The sequence below is a fragment of the Jaculus jaculus genome, chromosome 11 (assembly GCF_020740685.1).
Source record: "Jaculus jaculus isolate mJacJac1 chromosome 11, mJacJac1.mat.Y.cur, whole genome shotgun sequence".
Taxonomy (NCBI): domain Eukaryota; kingdom Metazoa; phylum Chordata; class Mammalia; order Rodentia; family Dipodidae; genus Jaculus; species Jaculus jaculus.
In genome coordinates this window covers 110,072,488-110,092,675 of record NC_059112.1, presented here as the reverse complement: position 1 = coordinate 110,092,675, position 20,188 = coordinate 110,072,488, and the positions used below count along the sequence as shown (strand labels likewise).

The following is a 20,188-nucleotide window of genomic DNA, read 5'->3' as shown; positions in this document are numbered from 1 at the left end:
TTTTAAGTTAACTCACATAATCACATTGTACATTCAATATCTACCAAACCAGAGATCGAGAGGCTCCTAAGTTCCCATCACTGAAGTAGACTCAAAATGCTCCCAGCATGGCTCGGGATTTTGTGGAAGAGGGGGCAGAAAGATTGTTAGAGCCACAAGTTGGGACGTTTTGCACAGAGACATTGCCTCTCCCCCATAACTGCTGCCCTCATAATGCTTGACCCACAATCCCCATGGGGTTGACTAGTTTGGAAGGCCTTTTCAGAAAAGGGGTAGGGAAGAGGGAAAGGATGGAACCCGCATGTGTTGTTTCCATACTACATATGTCCACATCTAATAAAGAAAAACTATGGGGTTTTTTAAAAGTTGGATGAAGGCCAGGCGTGGTGGGGCACGCCTTTAGTCCCAGCACTCGGGAGGCAGAGGTAGGAGGAGTGCTCTGAGTTCAAGGCCACCCTGAGACTACAGAGTGAATTCCAGGTCAGCCTGAGCTAGAGTGAAACCCTACCTCGAAAAGAAAAAAAAAAAAAAAGTTGGATGAATGCATTGTATTTTACATCATGTACGGTTATCAGTGTGTGGGAGCCAGTGGTGGAATGTGGTGGTGTGATTCAGGTGTCCCCTATAAACTTAGGTGTTCTGAATGCTAGGTTCCCAGCTGATGGCAATTTGGGAATTAATGCCTCCTGGAGGCAGTGTATTGTTGGGGGCGGGCTTATGAGTAATATACGCAGCTTCCCCTTGCCAGTGTTTGGCACACTGTCCTGTTGCTGTTGTCCATCTGATGTTAGTCAGGAGTTGATGTCCACCCTCTGTTTATGCCATCATTTTTCTCTGTCACCTTGGGGCAGAGTCTCCTCTCGAGTCTGTAAAGCCAAAATAAACCTGTTTTTCCACAATCTACTGTTGGTAGGGTGTTTTCTGCCAGCTTTGTGAACCTGACTGCAACAGTCCTCATAGTGGACCCGTCACAGAAGGGATGTTGACAGCGTGGGGCTCAGGGGGCCACAGAGGTTCCCATTGAGGCCTTTGGAAACCAAAGCCTGGGGGAAGCTTCATGTCCTATGGGTTCCTCGTTGACAATCTGTAATCCCTTCTGTTTCAGAGACCTCTTGGTTTCTCCAATGGACGTGTTACTTTCCCTCTCATTCTCAGTGATGGTCTCAAGCACGTGCTGCCCCTTCACTGATACTGTAAGGCTTGTCCTGCTCATAAAAGTCCAACCCAGTGTCTATTGATATCTAAGAAGTTGTAAAAAGAAGTTGTGAAGATCCCTTTCCTGGTTTTGATTTTCAGGATGTACTTTTATTTATTTATTTATTTTGAGGTAGGGTCTCACTCTAGCCCAGGCTGACCTGGAATTCACTATGTAGTCTCAGGGTGGCCTCCAACTCATGGCAATCCTCCTACCTCTGTCTCTCCAGTGCTGGGATTAAAGGCATGCACCACCACACCCAACTAGGGTATACTTTTTAACATCCTAATAATTCTCATTCGATGAATTATCTTGATGGTATCATTTTGGGTGTCTATAAAGGGATTCAGCTTGACATGACTGTGGCCATATTGGCTGCAGCCAACATGGCCTGCCAGGTGGCCGTGGCATGCATCCCTAGCCTTGTGGCACAAAGTCTTTAGAACACGCTGTTGACAGCTCATACACAAACTGTTTCAAACTTTCAACTATTTACTGTTGTAGACATTGCAGAGTCACGTTATGAGATCTAAATATTGTCTTGACAACTCTGAGAGAGTAAGTGGTATGTGGGAAAACCCAAGGAGGAGTTTTAGTACTTTATACATGTTCGAAACCGTTATCTCCTTGTTTTCTACTGGCCCTGGAGGTGCAACTGGACACAGGGAGTTTTGTTTTGTTTTGTTTTTCTTTTAAGCCAGTAAGATGAGTGTGTGATAACCTCTGTTAGGACTGATGGTGAGGAAAAGCACCTTCCAACCATGGGCTAACTCCATACGCGGCAGAGATATTAAACCACGTGAAAAAATCACACCCTGCATGGTTTAAGAGAACACAAATATATTCTCTCCCGGCTCTGGGAGGAGGGAGTGGGAGGATGGGGAGAAGCAGGGAGCAAAGCTGCAGCGGAGGGCGCAGGCGGGGCGGGAGAGCGGGCGCTGCAGCACGTGCGCGCTCGGGACTGCTCGGAGGTCTCTGCGGTCCTCCCGCCGCCGCCTCGGGACGCGCCCGCGCCGGCTACAGCTCCGCGGGGCCTCGCTGACCTTCGCCGCCGCCCGCCGCCCGCGCCGGGAACACGCGCTTCCCGCGGCGGCGGAGCCCGCGGGGACACAGTGTCCGCAGGAGGCGGCGGACGCGGCCGCGCACGGCCTCCCAGCAGCGGGGCAGGCAGCCGCGGCCTTCCGGGGCGGCCGTCGCGGGGAGCCCCGGGCCGCGCTCCGGGCGGCGGGAAGTCTGGGCGGCGGCCGGTCGCGCGGCCTCCCCGCCCGCACGCGCTTCTCCCGGCGGCGGGGGCCCGGGGCGCGCGGGGCCGGGCGGCGACGGCGGCGGCGGCGACGGCGGGCAGGAGCGGCGGCGGGCCGGGCAGCTGACGACCTGCGGGGCGCGGGGCTGGGGCGGCGAAGGCGGAGGTGGGCAGGAGCGGCGGCGGGCCGGGCAGCTGGCGACCTGCGGGGCGCGGGGCTCGGGCGGCGACGGCGGCGGCGGCGGCGGGCAGGAGCGGCGGCGGGCCGGGCAGCTGGCGACCTGCGGGCCCGCGGCGCTGGGGAAGGGCGTCGGGCCCGGGCTCACGGCCGTGCTCGCCGCCTCGGCCCCCGGCCCGCCCCGCGCCCCGAGCCGCAGCAGGCGGTGGGTGGCCGCGGGCCCGTCGCACCCGCCCCGCCGCACGGACCGCGCCGCGCCGCCCGCGTCCAGCCGCATCGCCGCCTGCACGTCGGCGTCCGGCTCCCGGGGGTCGGGGTCGCGCCCGCCCGCCCGCGCCTGGCCCCGCTCGAGCCACGGGTCGTCCAGGATGTCCTTGGCCGCAGGCCTGAGCTCGGGGTCCAAGGTCAGCAGTTTCTCGATGAGCGCGCGCAGGTCTGCAGAGAGGTGCGCCGGCCTCTCGTAGTTCCCCTTGATGATGTTCGTTTTGGGGCCCGCGGTTAAGGTGAATCCGAAGGGGCAGGTCCCGGTGACCATGAAATAGAGCAGCACCCCCAGAGACCAAACGTCTTTTTTGGGGCCGTCATAGGGGTCGAGCCTCATCACCTCTGGAGGGCTAAATAGGATAGCCCCGCAGTGCCTCGTCAACCGTTGTCCTGGACAAACCCTGGTGGCTGTGCCAAAGTCAATCAGGGTCACCTTTCCGCTCTCGTCCAACATGACGTTGTCCGGCTTGATGTCCAGGTGCGCTATCCCCTGGTCGTGGCAATACGCGAGGGCGTCTACCACTTGCCTGAAGATGCCGCGGGCCTCCTCCTCCTGCAAGCAGCCCTTGCTGTAGACGTGCTCCAGCAGCTGTACGGGGCAGTATTCGAGCACCAAGTACAAGTTCTCCTCTGTCTCCACCAGCTGAAAGAGCTTGACGATGTTGGGATGTGTGATGGATGGCAAGATGTCTGCTTCCCCTGCAATCCTGAGACCTCTTGCCAGTCGCTTGTTTAATATTTTGATGGCCACCTGGACACCCGTTAGGCGATGGCGAGCTCTCCGCACCTCCACATAGTCGGTCTTGACGATGAGGCCAAGGTCCTCATACTGAGACCAGAGGGTCTCATCACTCTGAGGCATCATAGCAAGGCTATGCATGCCAAATAAAATGTTAAAGTAAAGTATAAATGAAATATGTAACTAACAAAACAAAGTAAAGTAAAAAATCAAAATAAAAATAAAAAGTCAAAAACCAACCTGGAAAAAACAGAAATCCCTCACCAAACACGACCCAAAGAAAATGAACCAGAAAGTAAATTCCAAACAGCCAAAAAAATAAAGTTCAAAGGCGAAAAGCCAAAAGTAAAAGAACGAAAATAAAGGTAAAAGTAAAATAGAAATGAGAGATGTAGTTAACACAAGAAAATAAAATAAGAAATCAAAATAAAAATCAAAACTGAAAACCAAACCAGAATAAAACAGAAATCCCTCACCAGAGACGACCCAAAGAAAATGAACCAGAAAGTAAATCCCAAACAGCCAAAACAATAAAGTTCAAAGGCGAAAAGCCAAAAGCAAAAGAACAAAAATAAAGGTAAAAATAAAATAGAAATGAGAGATGTAGTTAACAAAAGAAAATAAAATAAGAAACCAAAATAAAAATCAAAACTAAAAACCAAACCAGAATAAAACAGAAATCCCTCACCAGAGACTACCCAAAAAAAATGAACCAGAAAGTAAATTCCAAAGAATCAAAAAAATAAAGTTAAAAGCCAAAAGCAAAGAAACTCTCCTCTCTCCTCTCCTCTCCTCTCCTCTCCTCTCCTCTCCTCTCCTCTCCTCTCCTCTCCTCTCCTCTCCTCTCCTCTCCTCTCCTCTACCCTCCTCTACCCTCCTCTCCTCTTCCCTCCTCTACCCTCTCCTCTTTCCTCTCCTCTCCTCTACCCTCTCCTCTCCTCTCCTCTCCTCTCCTCTCCTCTCCTCTCCTCTCCTCTCCTCTCCTCTCCTCTCCTCTCCTCTCCTCTCCTCTCCTCTCCTCTCCTCTCCTCTCCTCTCCTCTCCTCTCCTCTCCTCTCCTCTCCTCTCCTCTCCTCTCCTCTCCTCTCAATAATGCGCAAAAATCTCCCCACCAACTCTCCTCAGTCCGGGTCCACTCTCTGTCTCTCCTCTCTCTCTCTCTCTCTCCTCTCTCTTGGCCCGGACAAATCCAGGGCACTCTAGGCCCCCTTATATCTGCTGGAGGGACTTCCTCACAATGGCCCCACCCATCTGAGCACATAAAGAACATGGAACAGAGCAATCACAGCTGGCCATGAGCAACAGTCACAGAAGGGACCTTGACAGTGTGGGGCTCAGGTGGCCACAGAGGTTCACATTGAGGCTTTTGGAAACCAAAGCCTGGGGGAAGCTTCATGTCCTATGGGTTCCTCGTTGATAGTCTGAAATCCCTTCTGTCTCCGAGAACTCTTGGTTTCTCCACTCACGTTACCTCCCTCTCATTCTCAGCGATGGTCTCAAGCACGTGCTGCCCCTTCACTGATACCTTAAGGCTTCTTCTGCCCATAAAACCCAACTCCGTGTCGATTAACATCTAAGTTGATGTGAAGATCCCTTTCCTGGTTTTGAATCTCAGGATTTCTTTCTTTTTCTTTTCTCTCTCTCTCTCTCTCTCTCTCTTTTTTCTTTTTTTTTTTTTTTTTTTTTGAGGTAGAGTTTCACTCTAGTCCAGGCTGGCCTCAAACTCACAGCAATCCTTTTACCTCTGTCTCCTGATTAAAGGCTGTGCCACCACCCCTGGCTGATTTTCAGGATATTTTAATTCCCGAATATTTCCCATCTGATGAACTATCTTGATGGTGTCACGTTGGGTGTCTATAAAGGGATCCAGCTTAACATGACTGTGGCCATATTGGCTGTGTCCAACATGGCCTGCCAAGTGACCCTGGAATGCATCTCTAGCCCTGTAGGACAGAGTCTTCAGGATGTCAGCAGAACATGCTGTCGACAGCTCACACTCAAACTGCTTTTCCAATTTTTCAACTACTTACTGTTGTAAACATTGAACAGAAGTGTTATGATGCCTAAGTAGTGTCTTGACAACTGTGGCAGAGCAAGTGGTATGTGGGAAAAGCTAATGAGGACTTTTCTTACTTGATACCTGGTAGACAAGCTCTTATCACCTTTTGTTTCCTACTGGTTCTGGTGGTGCAACTGGACAAAGTGAGTTTTCTTCTTTTAAGCCATCAAGACATGGCTGTGATAACCTGTGTTAGGATTGATGGTGGGGAAAAGCCCCTTCCAACTGTGGGCTAACCCCACACAGAGCACTAATCCTGACGTGGGAGACAGTATTGGTCTGGCCAAGCTGTGAAAGCGAAGGGCCTGGCTCTGATTTCTCACTCGGTCACCGTGATTTCTGTCCTCCATGATGCGGACATTATACCATGTCCTCACCATGGGCGAATGAATCCTTTGAGAGCTTGTGCTAAATAAGCACTTCCTCCCTGTGTGTTTCTTGTGTCAGCCACTTTAAAAGTACCAGGAGAGTGTCAGGAGCACAAAGCATGTGGATGCTCCTCACTGAGAACAGGTAGGAACCAGGATGGTGGGGAGAAAGCAAGTTCCGAGTTGAGAGAAGGACTAAAGCAATCAGGGAGGAAAAAACTCAAGCCCCTTGAACAGCTGAGTCTTAAGGCTATAGCAGAATGTAAGGCCAGGAATGTAGCCTGACACCTGCTTCAGAATGCCAGGTCCCTGCAGTGGAAAGTGTAAGAAATAAAGCATTTAATGTTTCTGGCCAGTGCACATGTGAGGGAAGACTGGATATGGGAGGATGTTTTCTATTGAATGGCCAGGAAGAGGCTAACATTAACAAATTGGATTCAGATTCAGCTTGGACAAGTGCCAGTCCACCTAGGTCTATGAGGGAGCTGTGGTTGCCATGGACAACCACTCTGATGTCATAATCTTTGTCCAAACGTTCTGGGTCACTGAGGTGCTGGTTAGTGTGTCCATAAGGACACAAGTCCTTACTCCTGCTCTAGTGCTTCCTAGGCCAGTGCAGCCACAACTTCCTTCCCCTGTCAGTAAATTTCTAGTGATTTGCCCTGATTCTTGGGAACTGGAGACATTTTGGAGTCAGTACCCACTCTTCTTCTCTGGTCTTCCCCCCCCCCCCAAAGTACTTTTGCTCTAATGCAGGCTGACCTGAAATTCACTATGTAGTCTCAGGGTGGCCTTGAACTCACAGAGATCTTCCTACCTCTGCCTCCCAGGTGCTGGGATTAAAGGCTTTTGCTATCACACCTGGTTCTCTGCTCCTTTTGATCACAGTAATTGACTTTGGAGTTTTGGGACAAAATTATCTTCTTGGGAGGCAGAGGTGGAAGGAATGCCACAAGTTCGAGGCCACTCTGAGAGTACACAGTGAATTCCAGGTCAGCCTGAGCTAAAGTGAAACCCTACCTCAAAAACCAAACCAAAACAAACAAAAAGAAATTATCCTCTTCCTCTTGGGGCCACCTTAGGCAGAGGAAATGGCTGGACAATGGGCCTCTCTCTCATCATGCCCTTAGTGCCCCTATTAATCCTAACAGACATTACTTGGGCTTACCTAAGACCCTGTCTAAAAACTAAATACCGGGCATGGTGGCGCACGCCTTTAAAACCCACACTCGGGAGGCAGAGGTAGGAGGATCGCGGTGAGTTCGAGGCCACCCTGAAGCTACATAGTGAATTCCAGGTAAACCTGGGCTACAGCGAGACCCTACCTTAAAATAAATAAATAAAAATAAGATAAAAGGGAGCACTTTAAAGTTTGTTTACTCTGGGCATTTGAAAACACATTGCTGAGGCCCAGAGGAGGCCTCAGGTGGGAAAGACACACGTGCAGGAAGGAGCAGAGGTGGGTGTGAGGAGGATGCCGCAGAGCGCCGCAGGTGCACAGTCCCGCGGGGCGGGGCGGGGCGTCCGAACAGGGCCGCTGGCGCCGGGCAGGGCTAGTACACTGTCTCTCGCGCGTGGGTCCGCAGGTGGCGCAGCAGGTGCGAATTGCGGCTGAAGCCGCGGCCGCACTGCGCGCAGGAGTAGGGCCTGGCCCCCGTGTGCACCAGCAGGTGCCGCAGCAGGTTGCAGCCGCGACTGAAGCTCTTGCCACACTCGGGACACTCCTGGGGCGGCTCCACCTCTTGCTCCGGCCGCGAGTGCGTGACCAGGTGGCGCTGCAGGTGGGCGTTGCGCCGGAAGCTGCGGCCGCAGGTTGGACAGCCGTAGGGCCTCTCTCCGGTGTGGCTGCGGCGGTGTCGCACCAGGTTGGAGCTGTTCCGGAAGCGGTGGCCGCAGGTGTCGCAGGCGTGCGGTTTCTCGCCCGTGTGGATGCGCTGGTGGCGCGCCAGGTGGGCGCTCTGGCTGAAGCCCTCGCCGCACTCGCTGCACCGGCAGGGCTTCTCGCCGGTGTGGCTGCGCAGGTGGCGCGCCAGGTCCTGCATCTGGCTGAAGCTCTTGCCGCACTGCGCGCAGTGGTAGGGGCGCGGCCCGCCGTGGGTCAGCAGGTGGCGCGCGAGGCCGGCGCGCCGCACGAAGCGCTTCCCGCACTGCGGGCACGCGTGGGGCTTCTCGCCCGTGTGCACCTGCTGGTGGCTGGCCAGCTGCGAGCTCTGCGTGAAGCAGCGGCCGCACACCTGGCAGGAGAAGGGCCGCTCGCCCGTGTGCACGCGCTGGTGGGCCGCCAGGTGCTCGCTGCGCCGGAACGCCTTGGCGCAGTCCCCGCACTTGTAGGGCTTGCTGTCGCGGCGCGTCTTCGCCGCCGGGCCGCCCGGGTCCTGCGGGGAGGAGCGGTGCTTCTTGGCCTTGCCGTGCGTCCGCAGGTGACGCTTGAGGCTCGAGCGGCTCTGGAAGGTCAGCCCGCAGTGGGAGCACAGGACCGTGGTCGCGTCTCCCGGAGGCGGGGCCGCTGCGCTGGGGCCCTCGGGGGCGCCCGCGTCCTTTTGCGCCTGCGCGTGCTCCAGCAGGTGCTGCACGAGGCTGGGGCGCCGCTGGAAGCCCTGGCCGCACTCGGCGCATCGGAAGGCGGGCTCCGAGGAATGCGTCTGCAGGTGCTTGGCCAGGTGTGACCGCTGGCGGAAGCGCTGGCTGCACAGGTGACAGGCGTGAGGCCGCTCGCCTGTGTGCGTGCGCAAGTGCAGCTTGAGGATGGAGCTGCGCCCAAATCTCTTCCCACAGCACATGCACACGAAAGAGCGGGAGTTCGGGTGAGACCTCAGCTGGTGTGCCTGCAGGCGGGACAGTTGCTGGAAGCTCACCCCGCACTCGGTGCATATGAACTGGGCACCAGCGGCCACCTTTTCCTTGGGAGCTTCACTGCTCTCAGGAGGGTTCTCCCCTCCATCAGCACCGCTGCCCTCTTGAAGAGGCTCTCCTGGCACCCTAGGGGTATCTGCCCGGGACTCTACTGAGACGATGGTGGGCCAGGCAGCCTCTGTGGGTTCTTCTAGTTTAAGTTTCTCCCTGTCTGCTATTTTGCTTCCAAGACCTTGAGAAGATGCAAACACAGGGATATCAAGTCTCTGTTTCCTTCTCTTGTTGTTTTGTCTTGTTTTTCAAGGTAGAATCTCACTCTAGCTCAGGCTCTCGAACTCATGGCGATCCTCCTACCTCTGCCTCCCCAGTGCTGGGATTAAGGGTGTGCTCGGCCCCCCACTCCCCGCTCAAGCCTCTTTTGAGGAGACTTCAGAAACCAAATGAGAATGTCCTTACTTGGGGGGTGGGGACTGGAGATGTGGGTTAGCGGTTAAGGCGCTTGCCTGCAAAGCCAAATGACCCACGTTCCATTCCCCAGGAACCACGTAAGCCAGCTGCACAAGGGGGCCCACGCCTCTAGAGTTGGTTTGCAGCGGCTGGAGAATGTCCTTACTTGGAATCTGGGCTCTTCTTCCCTCTCAGCCTCCCAAGAGCTGGAATTACTTTTTTTTTTTTTAGGCAGGGTTTCACCTTAACCTAGACTGAGAGTTCAAGGCCAGCTTGGGACTACAGAGTGAGTTCCAGGCCACCTGCCTGGGCTAGAGTGAGACCCTACCTCGGAAAAACACAAGCAAACAAAAAACAAAAGCCAACGTCTAGTAGAGTCTGGAGCTGTTGGCAAAGAAAGCCTTTGGTGGCGGTGACCATGGAGGAGGACACTTACCAAGGGGGTGCACAGGCCAAGCCGTCTTCTCTGAAACATCCTCAAAGGTCAGGGACTCCTGTAATGAGAACCGAGAGCCCCACAGAGTGAGGAATGGGTTCGCAGCACCCACTTTCTGGAACCGAATTAAGGAAAACGGGAGGGTATAGAATGCTCTAGGCCCGTGAAGGACCTGCGGTAGAGGATCAGCTCAGCTCACCAGTACAGCGGCCAGTTCCTGGTCTCTGGAATTCTCCTCCAGCCATGAGGAACCCTGGGACTCTGGCAGCATTGGGGAAGGGAGACACTGGGGTTAGAAGGTAGCACTGCCCATCAGGTGACTCCCACGTCCCCTCCTCCAGGAAGCCATGGCAGCTCTCCCACTCCCCACATTCCTACCCACACCCACACATCCAGTGGGCCTCCCAGGCACCAGCTCCTCACTGCTTTCCTGCAGGTTCTGGAATGTCTTCTGGGGCTCTGCGTTAAGCAGCTGCCTTGAACTTGGGTCAAATCTCCACTGCCTAGGTTCAGCAGTCCTGGTGGGTGCTGGCTGAGATGGAGGTAATTCATTCAATGGATTCAAAACTGGAGGCTCTTGGGAGGGCAGTTCCCTTTTGGGGCTGTGGCTGGGGCCCTGGGAAGGGCCTTCACATTTCTCCAGGGTTGTGTCGGCAACAGGACAATTCTTGGCAGCACTGAAACTGAAATCCTGTTGAAAATGTTCACGTTAGGAGACATGCAGGCTGCAATCTTGTGGTCTGGAGTCTCTTACCAGGATGGAACAGAGGAGCAGAGAGAGTTGCAAGAAATTGGCTGGTGGTAAGATTGGGGACAGGAGGGACAGATAGGAACAGTTTTCTATTCTTTTTGTTTATAATTTTATTTTCATTGATTTATTAGAGAGAGAGAGAGAGAGAGAGAGAGAGAATGGGCATACCTGGGTCTTCAGCCACTGCAAACAAACTTGAGACACATGTGTCACCTTGTGCATCTGGCTTACATGGGGAATTGAACGTAGGTCCTTTGACTTTTCAGGATAACGCCTTAACTACTGAGCCGTTCCTCCAGCCCAGTTTTCACATTTGCATTTCATATTGTAGTAAAGAACTTACAGGGCTGGTATGGCTTAGTGGTTAAGGCGTTATCCTGAAAAGCCAAAAGACCTAGGTTCAATAACCCAGGACCCAGGTAAGCCAGATGCACAAGGTGACACATGGGTCTGGAGTTTGCAGTGGCTGGAGGCCCTGATGCTTCTACTCTCTCTGTATTTGTTCCTTCTTCTCTCCTTCCTTCTCTCTCTCTCAAATAAATAATGAATATAAGTTTTTTACTTTTTTTGTTATTTTTAAAAATAAATTTAAAAACATTACTTATTTGAGAGAGAGAGAGAATGGTCATGCCAGGGCCTCCAGCCACTGCAAACAAACTACAGATGCATGTGCTTCCTTGTGCATTTGGCTTATGTGGGTCCTGGAGAGTCAAACCAGAATCCTTTGGCTTTGCAGGCAAACATCTTAACTGCTAAACTATTTCTCCAGCCCTATTATTGTTTTTTTTTTTTTTTTTTGAGTTAGGGTTTCACTCTAGTCCAGGTTGACCTGGAATTCACTCTGTATACTCAGGCTGGCCTTGAACTCATGGCAATCCTCCTACCTCTGCCTGCTAAGTGGTGGGATTAAAGGCATGTGCCACCACACCCAACCCCACTTCGATATTTTTTAAAAAATAATTTACATGTACATATTATAAATAGCTTAGCATATACATGCTAATAATGGTTGGTTCTGAGTTGAACCACCCCTCTGCTCCAGCCTAGGTTCCTATGGAGGAGAACAAGATTGATAGGTAGAAACTAACTACACTCAGTGTTTGAGAAGTATCTGATCCCAGTTGTCCTCAGTGAGGGAATACAGGGAATGATAACAGGAGAGGTACACAGATATCTTAAGTCTAGGAAATGTGGTTGATCACCCAACCAGAAGGGCAAGACTGAGCTTTGGAGCCTTCATCCTCATGCCCACCTTCTCATGATATAATCTGCTGGCTGGAGATGAGATGGAAGGCAGATTTTCTTTTCAAATTATTTACTTACTTATGAGAGACAGAGAATGGCAACAGCAGAATCTCCAGCTAGTGTAAACAAGCTCCAGATGCAAGGGCCACTTTGTATATCTGGCATTATATGGGTACTGGCGAACCAAACCCAAGTCCTTAGGCTTTTCAGGCAAGCACCTAAACAACTGAGACATCTCTCCAACCCGCCGATTTTATTTTTAATTCTGGGCGTGCAATATGAATGCATGTATGCCTTGGTGTGCATGTCAGAGGACAACTTTGGGATGGATGTTGGTCCTTGCCTTTCACCTAGTTTGAGACAAGGTCTTTTTGTTTTGGAATGCAGTTTTGTTTGGTTTGGTTTTTTTTTTGAGGTAGGGTCTCACTCTAGTCCAGGGTGACCTAGAATTCACTATGTAGTCTCAGGGTGGCCTCGAACTCATGGCGATCCTCCTACCTCTGCCTCCCAAATGCTGGGATTAAGGCGTGACCACCACTCCTGGCTTGGAATGCAGTTTAAAAAAAATAATGTTAATCTGGGCTGGAGAGATGGCTTAGTGGTTAAGGCATTTGCCTGCAAAGCCAAAGAATCCTGGTTCGACTCTCTAGGACCCATGTAAGCCAGGTGCACTAGGGGGCACATGCATCTGGAGTTCGTTTGCAGGGGCTGGAGGCACTGGCACACCCATTCTCTCTCTCTCTGCCTCTTTCTCTCAAATAAAAAAATAAAAAAGCTGGACACCTTTAATCCCCACACTTGCAAGGCAGAGGTAGGAGAATTGCCATGAGTTTGAAGCCACCCTGAGATTATATAGTAAATTCCAGGTCAGCCTGTTCGATTCTCCAGAATCCACTTAAGCCAGATGCACAAGGGGACACATGCCTCTGGAGTTTGTTTGCAGTGGCTGGAGGCCCTGAAGTGCACATTCTATCACCAACTCTCTGGATAAAGTGCTAAAGATTTAATTCCTGGGCTGGAGAGCTGGCTTAGTGGTTTAGGTACTTGCCTTTGAAGCCTAAGGATGTAGGTTCGATTCCCCAGAACCCACATAAAGCCAGATACACAAAGTGGCACATACATCTGGGATTGGTTTGCAGTGGCAGGAAGTCCTAGTATACCCATTCTCTCTTCTCTCCTTTTTCTTCCTCCACAAATACATTAAAAAAAAAAAAAAAGTCAGCACTTGGGAGGCAGAGGTAGAAAGATCATCGTGAGTTCAAGGTCACCCTGAGACTACATAGTGAATTACAGGTCAGCCTGGGCTAGAGTGAAACCCTACCTTGAAAGACAAATAATAATAATAATAGGCAGAGATAGGAGGATCACAGTGAGTTCAAGGCCACCCTGAGATTATATAGTGAATTCCAGGTCAGCCTGAGCTAGAGTGAAACCCTACCTCAAAAAAAAAAAAAAAAAAAAAAAAAAAAAAAGAACAAACAAACAACAACTACACACACACACACACACACACACACACACGAGATTTAATTCCTATCCCCATTCGTTATCTTTTGGCTGATGGAAGAATGTGGGTTTCCAGAGATTTCTTCCTACGTTGATTGGTTCCTGTGCACTCCTTCCCCATCCTTCAGCCTCTATCCAGACCCTTCTCACCAGTGGCCCCGCGTGGCTCGTGTCTCTGGGTACTCCCTCCAGCAGCAGAACCACCTCCTCACCATCTCTGAGCACCTGGCCCTGCAGGCGGCCCAGCAGGTGCGGAGGCAGCACACTCAGGAACTGCTCCAACACCAGAAGCTCCAAGATCTGCTGTTTGGTGTGCAAAGACGGCTGCAACCAGTGGCTGCACAGCTCCCGGAGGCGGCTCAGGGATGCTCGAGGCCCCATGTCCTCTTGGTACTGGAAGCATCTGAATAGCTGGTGGGCCACCTCGGGCCGAGGCCTGGCCTCAGATCTCCTGAGAGTCTCCTGGCCAGCCCCCTCTTCCTCTTCCAGCTTGACAGTGCCGAGCTGCTCCTGTTCCTGGGCACCGGGCACTGGCTGTGCCGGCATCCTTCACACCTCCTGTGGCCGGACCACTTTCTTCAGTTCCTTCCACACCTGTGGAGCTGAAGACCCTAAATTAAGATCTACCGTAGGAAGCCACATGGGGTGGTGCATGCCTCTAATCCCAGCATGCAAGAGGTAGAGATTGGAGAATAGGGAGTTCAATAGCAGTTCTTTCATAGAGTTTGAGGTCAGCATTGGGCTGATGAGAACCTACCCCCACCTCCTCCCCCCAAAAATTCACACACAAAACAAGATCTATTGCAAGGAAGTTAATCCCTAAATTGTAGCTATTAAAAGATGTGTGACTAGGGCTGAAGAGACGGCTTATCAGCATGTGGCTCTGTCACTCAGCTACATTCTAAGCCCCATTTTTTCAGACCTTATTTTCATTATTGTCATCTTTATTATTAATTATTGGCTTTGCTTTATCCTGAGTGCCTCCTCCATGCTAATTACATGCTCTACCTCCAAACTACAGTCCCTCCCTTCCCCCGCTTTGCTCAGTGACAAGGATTGATTAAACCCAGTCTCACAGCTAGGCAAGTGCTGTGCTGCTCAGCTCCATCTCCATCGTTTGGACTTTATTTTCAAGCCAGCATTTCTCAGACTTCTAAAGCTTTCACCTTTTAAATTTGTGAAGCCTTTTTGCTAACTGTTGTCCCCATAACCAGTTTTCTGTGCCCCACAAAGTGCCAGGTGCTATACTAATACTTCTGCCACATTAAGCCTATTTTCCACAGGAAAGATGATATTGCAAAAGTCATGTGGTCTTGGCATGGCTGAGGCTTGATCTTGGATCTGTCAGATTCCATTGCTCACGTCCTTACCTTTCTAATTAGTCTTCACCAGTCATCAGTCATTGGAAATGAGCTGCCTGGGAACATAAGCTACCAGCAAAGTGTCATGGATTAAAAGAGAGAGAGAGAGAGAGAGAGAGATGGCTTATCGGTTAAGGGGCTTGCCCGCAAAGCTGAAGGCCCAGGTTTGATTCCCTAGGATCCACAAAAGCCAGATGCACAAGGTGGCCCATGTGTCTGGAGTTCGTTTGCAGAGGCTGAAGGCCCTGGCATCCCCATTCTCTTTCTCTCAAATAAATAAAGTTAAAATTAAAAATAAAAAAGGATGTGACTGGGGGCTAGAGAGAGAGCTCAGCAGTTAAAGCACTTGCCTGCAAAGCCTAATGACCAGGGCTCAATTCCCCAATGCCCATATAAAGCCAGATCTGGAGTTTGTTTGCAGCAGCTGAAGCTGACTCTCTTTTCTCTAAAAAACAAAAAAGTTGGGCATGGTAGTACACACTTTTGATCCCAGCACTTGGGAGGCAGAGGTAGGAGGATTGCCGTGAGTTTGAGGCCACCCTGAGGCTACATAGTGAATTCCATGTCAGCCTGGGCTAAAGTGAAACCCTACTTTGAACAACCAAAAAAAAAAGGTGACTTTCTCGAATAAATAAAAAATAAAATATTAGAGTAAACCTTAAAAAAACAAAACACAAGGGCAGAGAAATCGGGTGATTCTTTGGGGCCATTCAGTCCTGCAGCATCCAATGTCCCTGTCCCTCCGCTGCCTGGTGCACGTCTTACTGCGCCGCACAGCACTAAGGATGCAGTCAGATTCTCGCCAACAGTGTTTCATCTTGGGCTGGGGAGGTGAGTCCCCAGTCAAAGGAGCTTGTATGCAAGGTCTTCCGGCTGGCCAGGTTCAATTCCCCAGTAGCCACAGAAAGCCAGATGCACAAAGTAGCACATGCGTCTGGAGTTTGTTTGCAGTGGCAAGAAGCCCTGGTTTGCCCATGCACACACATGCTCTCTCTGTACCTCTCTCTCTTGCAAATGAATTTAAAAAGTATTTTGTAAAGTGTTTCAGCCAGTACGGTGATGCATGCCTATAATCCCAGCACTCTGAAGGATGAGGTAAGAGGATCCTTGTGTGTTCGAGGCCAATCTGGGACTGACTACCCATTGAAAGTTAGAGTGTGACTGTTTCAGAAACAAGACAACAAAAATGTTTAATCTCGGGCTGGAGAGATGGCTTAGTGGTTAAGGCACTTGCCTGCAAAGCTAAAGGTCGATTCCCCAGATGCATAAGGCGGAGTTCGTCTGCAGTGGCTAGAAGCCATTCTCTCTCTCTCCCTGTGTCTTTCTCTCTGTCAAATAAATAAAAAGTAAAAATAAAAAATAATGTGTCTTTAGGGGGTCCTATAAAGACCCTTCACAACCTATTTACTTATCTGTATATTTGACTTTTAAAAATATTTTATCAAAGCTGGCTCTGGTGGCGCACACCTTTAATCTCAGCACTCGGGAGGCAGAGGTAGGAGGATCACCGTGAGTTCGAGGCCACCTGGAGATTACATAGTGAATTCCAGGTCAGCCTGGGTTAGAGTGAGAGCCCACCTCAAAACAAAACAAAACAAAAATTTATTAATTTGAGAGAGAGAATGGGTGTGCCAGGGCCTCCAGCCACTGCAAACAAACTCCAGATGCATGTGACACTTTGTGCATGTGGTTTACCTGGGTCCTGGATAATTGAACCTGAGTTCTTAGGTTTTGCAGGCAAGTTCCTTAACTGCTAAGACGCCTTTCCAATCCTATTTGTTTAGTTTTTGAGGTAGGGTTTCACTCTAGCCCAGGCTGACCTGGAGTTCACTATGTAGTCTCAGGGTGGCCTCAAACTCTTGGTGATCCTCCTGCCTCTTCCTCGCCAGTGCTGGGATTAAAGGCGTGTGTTGAGTGCTGCACTATAAGAAAGTACTTTCTGTCAGATTCCAGATGTCTGTGGCACTTTGTGTATCTGACTCTATTTGGGTACTGGGGATTTGGGTACTGGGGAATTGAACCCAGTTGGTTAGGCTTTGAAAGCAAGCTCCTTTAATGGCCAAGCCATCTTCCTAGCCCTGGTTTTGAACTGTCTCTCTTCTTTTTTTTTTTGAGGTAGGATGGCCTTGAACTCACAGTGACCCTCATACCTCAGCCTGTCTAGTGCTAAATCCTCCCTTCCCATTCAGGGTTTTCCCTTCATTGTACCACTCTGGGTTATCCGTTCCAACTCCCAGCTAGCAATGGAAGCTGTCTCTAGCCACCAGGGGGCACTGGTTCTGCAGGATCAACTCCTCCCATCTTTCCAGCTTGCTGGGTCTCTTCTACCATTTTCACATTAATTACAGTTGAGAGCTATCAAGTGTGGCTCTGCCCCAAATTCATTCCTAAGGACCAGGAACTCAGTTCAATCAGACACAATTAACTTTTCCTGCACCACTCATGAGAGTTTTAGCTTTTCTTGCCACACTGGGGATGGAATAGGAAACCCAGGGCCTTGGATATGTCAGGCAAGCTCTTTACCACCGAGCCACAACCCAATAACTTATGCTTCTGTTCAGGCACATGGGTTACCTCTTCCAAACTGTGCCCATTTTCCACCCCCCCCCCCGTAAGAATCAAAAGCAGGGGGAGGGGTGTAAAGTTCAGGTAATTTGCTCACAGTTGCAAGCCAAGATGGTCTCTAAAATGAAAAAGTGGTTCTAGACCTGTCACTTCCCCTCTGACCCTGTGAGATTTTACTAGCATTAGCCAAAATATCACAGCATAAGTAAGAAATAAGATAATTCTAAAAGCTGGGCGTGTTGGTGCACACTTTTAATCCCATGAGTTCAAGGCCACCCTGAGATTACCTGGAATGCCAGGTCAGTCTGGGTTAGAGTGAGACCCTACCTCGAAAAAAAGAAAGAAGGAAGGAAGGAAGGAAAGAAAGGAAGGAAGCAGTGCCTGACACTACCTACACAAGACCATCATAATAGGAGGAAAAGATCATGACATCAAAATAAAAGAGAGACTGATTGAGAGGGGGAGGGGATATGATGGACAATGTAGTTTCAAGGGGGAAAGTGGGGGGGGCATTACCATGGGATATTTTTTATAATCATGGAAGTTGCTAATGAAACTTTGAAAAAATAAAAAAGGAAGGAAGGAAGAAAGAAAGAATTTCAATTTCAAACTCCATCCCAGACCTAGCCACACAAGTTCCTGGAAATCTCCAGGTGAGACCTAGCCAGAGGTTTCTAAGCGCTGGAATTCTGGAGAGTAGGCCTTAGAAAGTCTGTCCCTCCCCCAAGCTCCCCAAGACAAAAGCCCTATTAAGATGCACATCTGCGGGGGGTTGGCTGGGTGTGGGGCTTTAGAAGAGCTCCTTAGCCTTCGCCAAATCCCTGGCTTAACTTGTAGGTACTGCAAGGAGACCGACCAGAAACGAGTTTAGGAGAAGCAAAAGCGGATATTCCGCCTCAGGACCTGTGTTCTTACTCCCTGCACATAGTTTAGGGGTTGACTCCTTGCGTTGGCTGGGTGCCTTTCTTTTCTACACCTGAGCTCCTCACCAGGTACTGGGGCTGAGTGAGCGAGACTAGTCAGTTCAGCAGGGACATGTAACACCAAAAAAAAAAAAAAAAAATCTTCTCTATGTCACCAGATATTCTGGGACCCTCCCACATCTCCCCACGGCCACAGACCCACCAAGCTGTGTGGCACTGGGCTCCCCACTACAGACCCCGCCTCCCCATACTCCCAGGACTCCTCCAGCTACTACCCCTCCACTTAGGCCTGGAGGCCCCCTTTCTCTCTCCACACTGCTCTGAAGCTGCGCCCTAGCCCTCCAACTCACCACTCCGGGCACCACCTTCAGAGGCAAAGATACTTGGAGTTATCTGAGGGTTCCAGAACCCGAGCCAGCCTCAGCCAGCCGGGGTAAGGATTGGTCGGGAGGTGGGGGGGGGATGGAACAGGAAGTTCCCTGCCCCAATCCCCCTTCAGGTGATGAAGGGGCTTCTTAGAGTTAACCCTTCACCTCCCAGTTGTGATAGGGCGGGGGGTGGGGGAGAGGGTGGAGCTGGATAAATCAAGATAAATGTCATGAATCCGGATTCCAGCCCTGCCAGGTCAAGGTAAGAGTGAATCTACTCCAAGCTGTAACTTCTCCGTCTAAATCAGGACAGGCTCATGCCCCTTTTGGGACAAGAACTGCTATTTTAAGTGCGTATGTGCTCTTTGCTAGTCTTTTTCTGCATGTGACAAAGCTTTACCAGTGGTGTGTCCTGAGCCACGCAGTTGACGCCAAGGACATCGAGCTAAATGATGAGGAAATAAGGGTCTGTTCTGGGTGGGTGGGGGAGGCTGTTGTCCAGGGCACAGGGCAGGCAGTGGTGATGCTATGAAGATGGAACGTTGCCAGGTGTGGGGGCTCACACCGATCACCACAGCCTGAGTCAGGACTGTCCTGAGTTAGAGGCCAGCCTGGGGCTGTAGAGTGAGTTCCTGGTTAGTCAGGGATAGATATAGAGTGAGACCCTACCTTGAAAAAAAATCCAAAAAGAAAAAAAGAAAAGGAAGAGATGGAGAAGAGGGCTCTTTTGTTGTTTGTTTTTGTTTTTCGAGGTAGGGTCTTACTCTAATCCAAGCTGACTTCACTATGTAGTCTCAGGGTGGCCTTGAACTCACGGTGATCCTCCCTCTGCCTCCCTAGTGCTGGAACTAAAGGAGTGTGACACCACGCCTGGCTCCAAGAGGGCTCTTAAAAAAAAAAAAGATTACATATATATTTTCAAGCAGAGAGAATAGGCGCACCAGGGCCTCCAGCCACTGCAGACGGACTCCAGATGCATGCTCCACTTTGTGCATCTGGCTTTAGGTGGTACTGGGGAATCAAGCACCAGTCGTTAGGCTTTGCAGGGAAGCACCTTAGCTGCTGAGCCATATACCACCTGCACTCGTCCCCAGATCCTGCAGATGGCGCTGCAAACATCCCACACACCCACCGGAGAGACCTTTCCAATGGTTTTGGAGCCCTTTTTAAAAAGTCCTTCCCTTTGTTCTCAGATGACTTCTTGGGTCGTGTATCTTAGGAAAAAAGGGGTGGGGGGAGGAAACGAGAGCAGAGACAGGCTTTTTTCCGCCCGAGAAAGGGCTCTGGGCGGACATACGAGGAGCACCTTCCTTACAGACTAGGGGATACTTAAGGGGCAGTGGGGTCATTGGAATTCCTTGGTTACAGGGCCGCCCACCTTGCGTCAGGGCGTGGACCACTGTCAGGAATTATAAGTGGACAGGCGGCTTGGGCCATTCCTGGAAGGTGATAATTGGGAGGGGTGGTTGGGTCACTCTTGGGAAACAGAGTTACAGTTCTAGCAGTGTAATCAGCGGTGCCTCCGGTGCGTCCATAGCTACTGGGGGTACGTATACTCCATGAGTGCCCTAGGGCCGCCGCTGGATGGCCAGAGGCTCAGGGCTGACCCGCACCCTTTCCAAAGCTGGACGGGCTCAGCTTCGCCCTCCCGCGCGCACCAGCGCTGAGCTGAGCTTTCCCTGTCTGG

At 51.1% G+C, this 20,188-nt stretch overlaps 2 protein-coding genes across 2 annotated transcripts; both read right to left on the bottom strand.

Annotated features, from left to right (window-relative positions):
* Window positions 1-2,212: 2,212 nt before the first annotated feature.
* LOC105943637 (sperm motility kinase Z-like) lies at window positions 2,213-3,742 on the bottom strand. Its single transcript, XM_012947400.2, has one exon. It carries the CDS (start codon window positions 3,740-3,742, stop codon window positions 2,213-2,215), a length of 1,530 nt encoding a protein of 509 aa, XP_012802854.2.
* A 3,857-nt stretch (window positions 3,743-7,599) lies between these two features.
* Zscan10 (zinc finger and SCAN domain containing 10) lies at window positions 7,600-13,830 on the bottom strand. The gene is made up of 5 exons (XM_004652009.2): window positions 13,435-13,830; window positions 10,195-10,473; window positions 9,982-10,035; window positions 9,783-9,840; window positions 7,600-9,131 (listed from the first exon to the last, which is right to left on the bottom strand). Exons 1-5 carry the CDS (start codon window positions 13,828-13,830, stop codon window positions 7,600-7,602), a joined length of 2,319 nt encoding a protein of 772 aa, XP_004652066.2.
* Window positions 13,831-20,188: the final 6,358 nt, after the last annotated feature.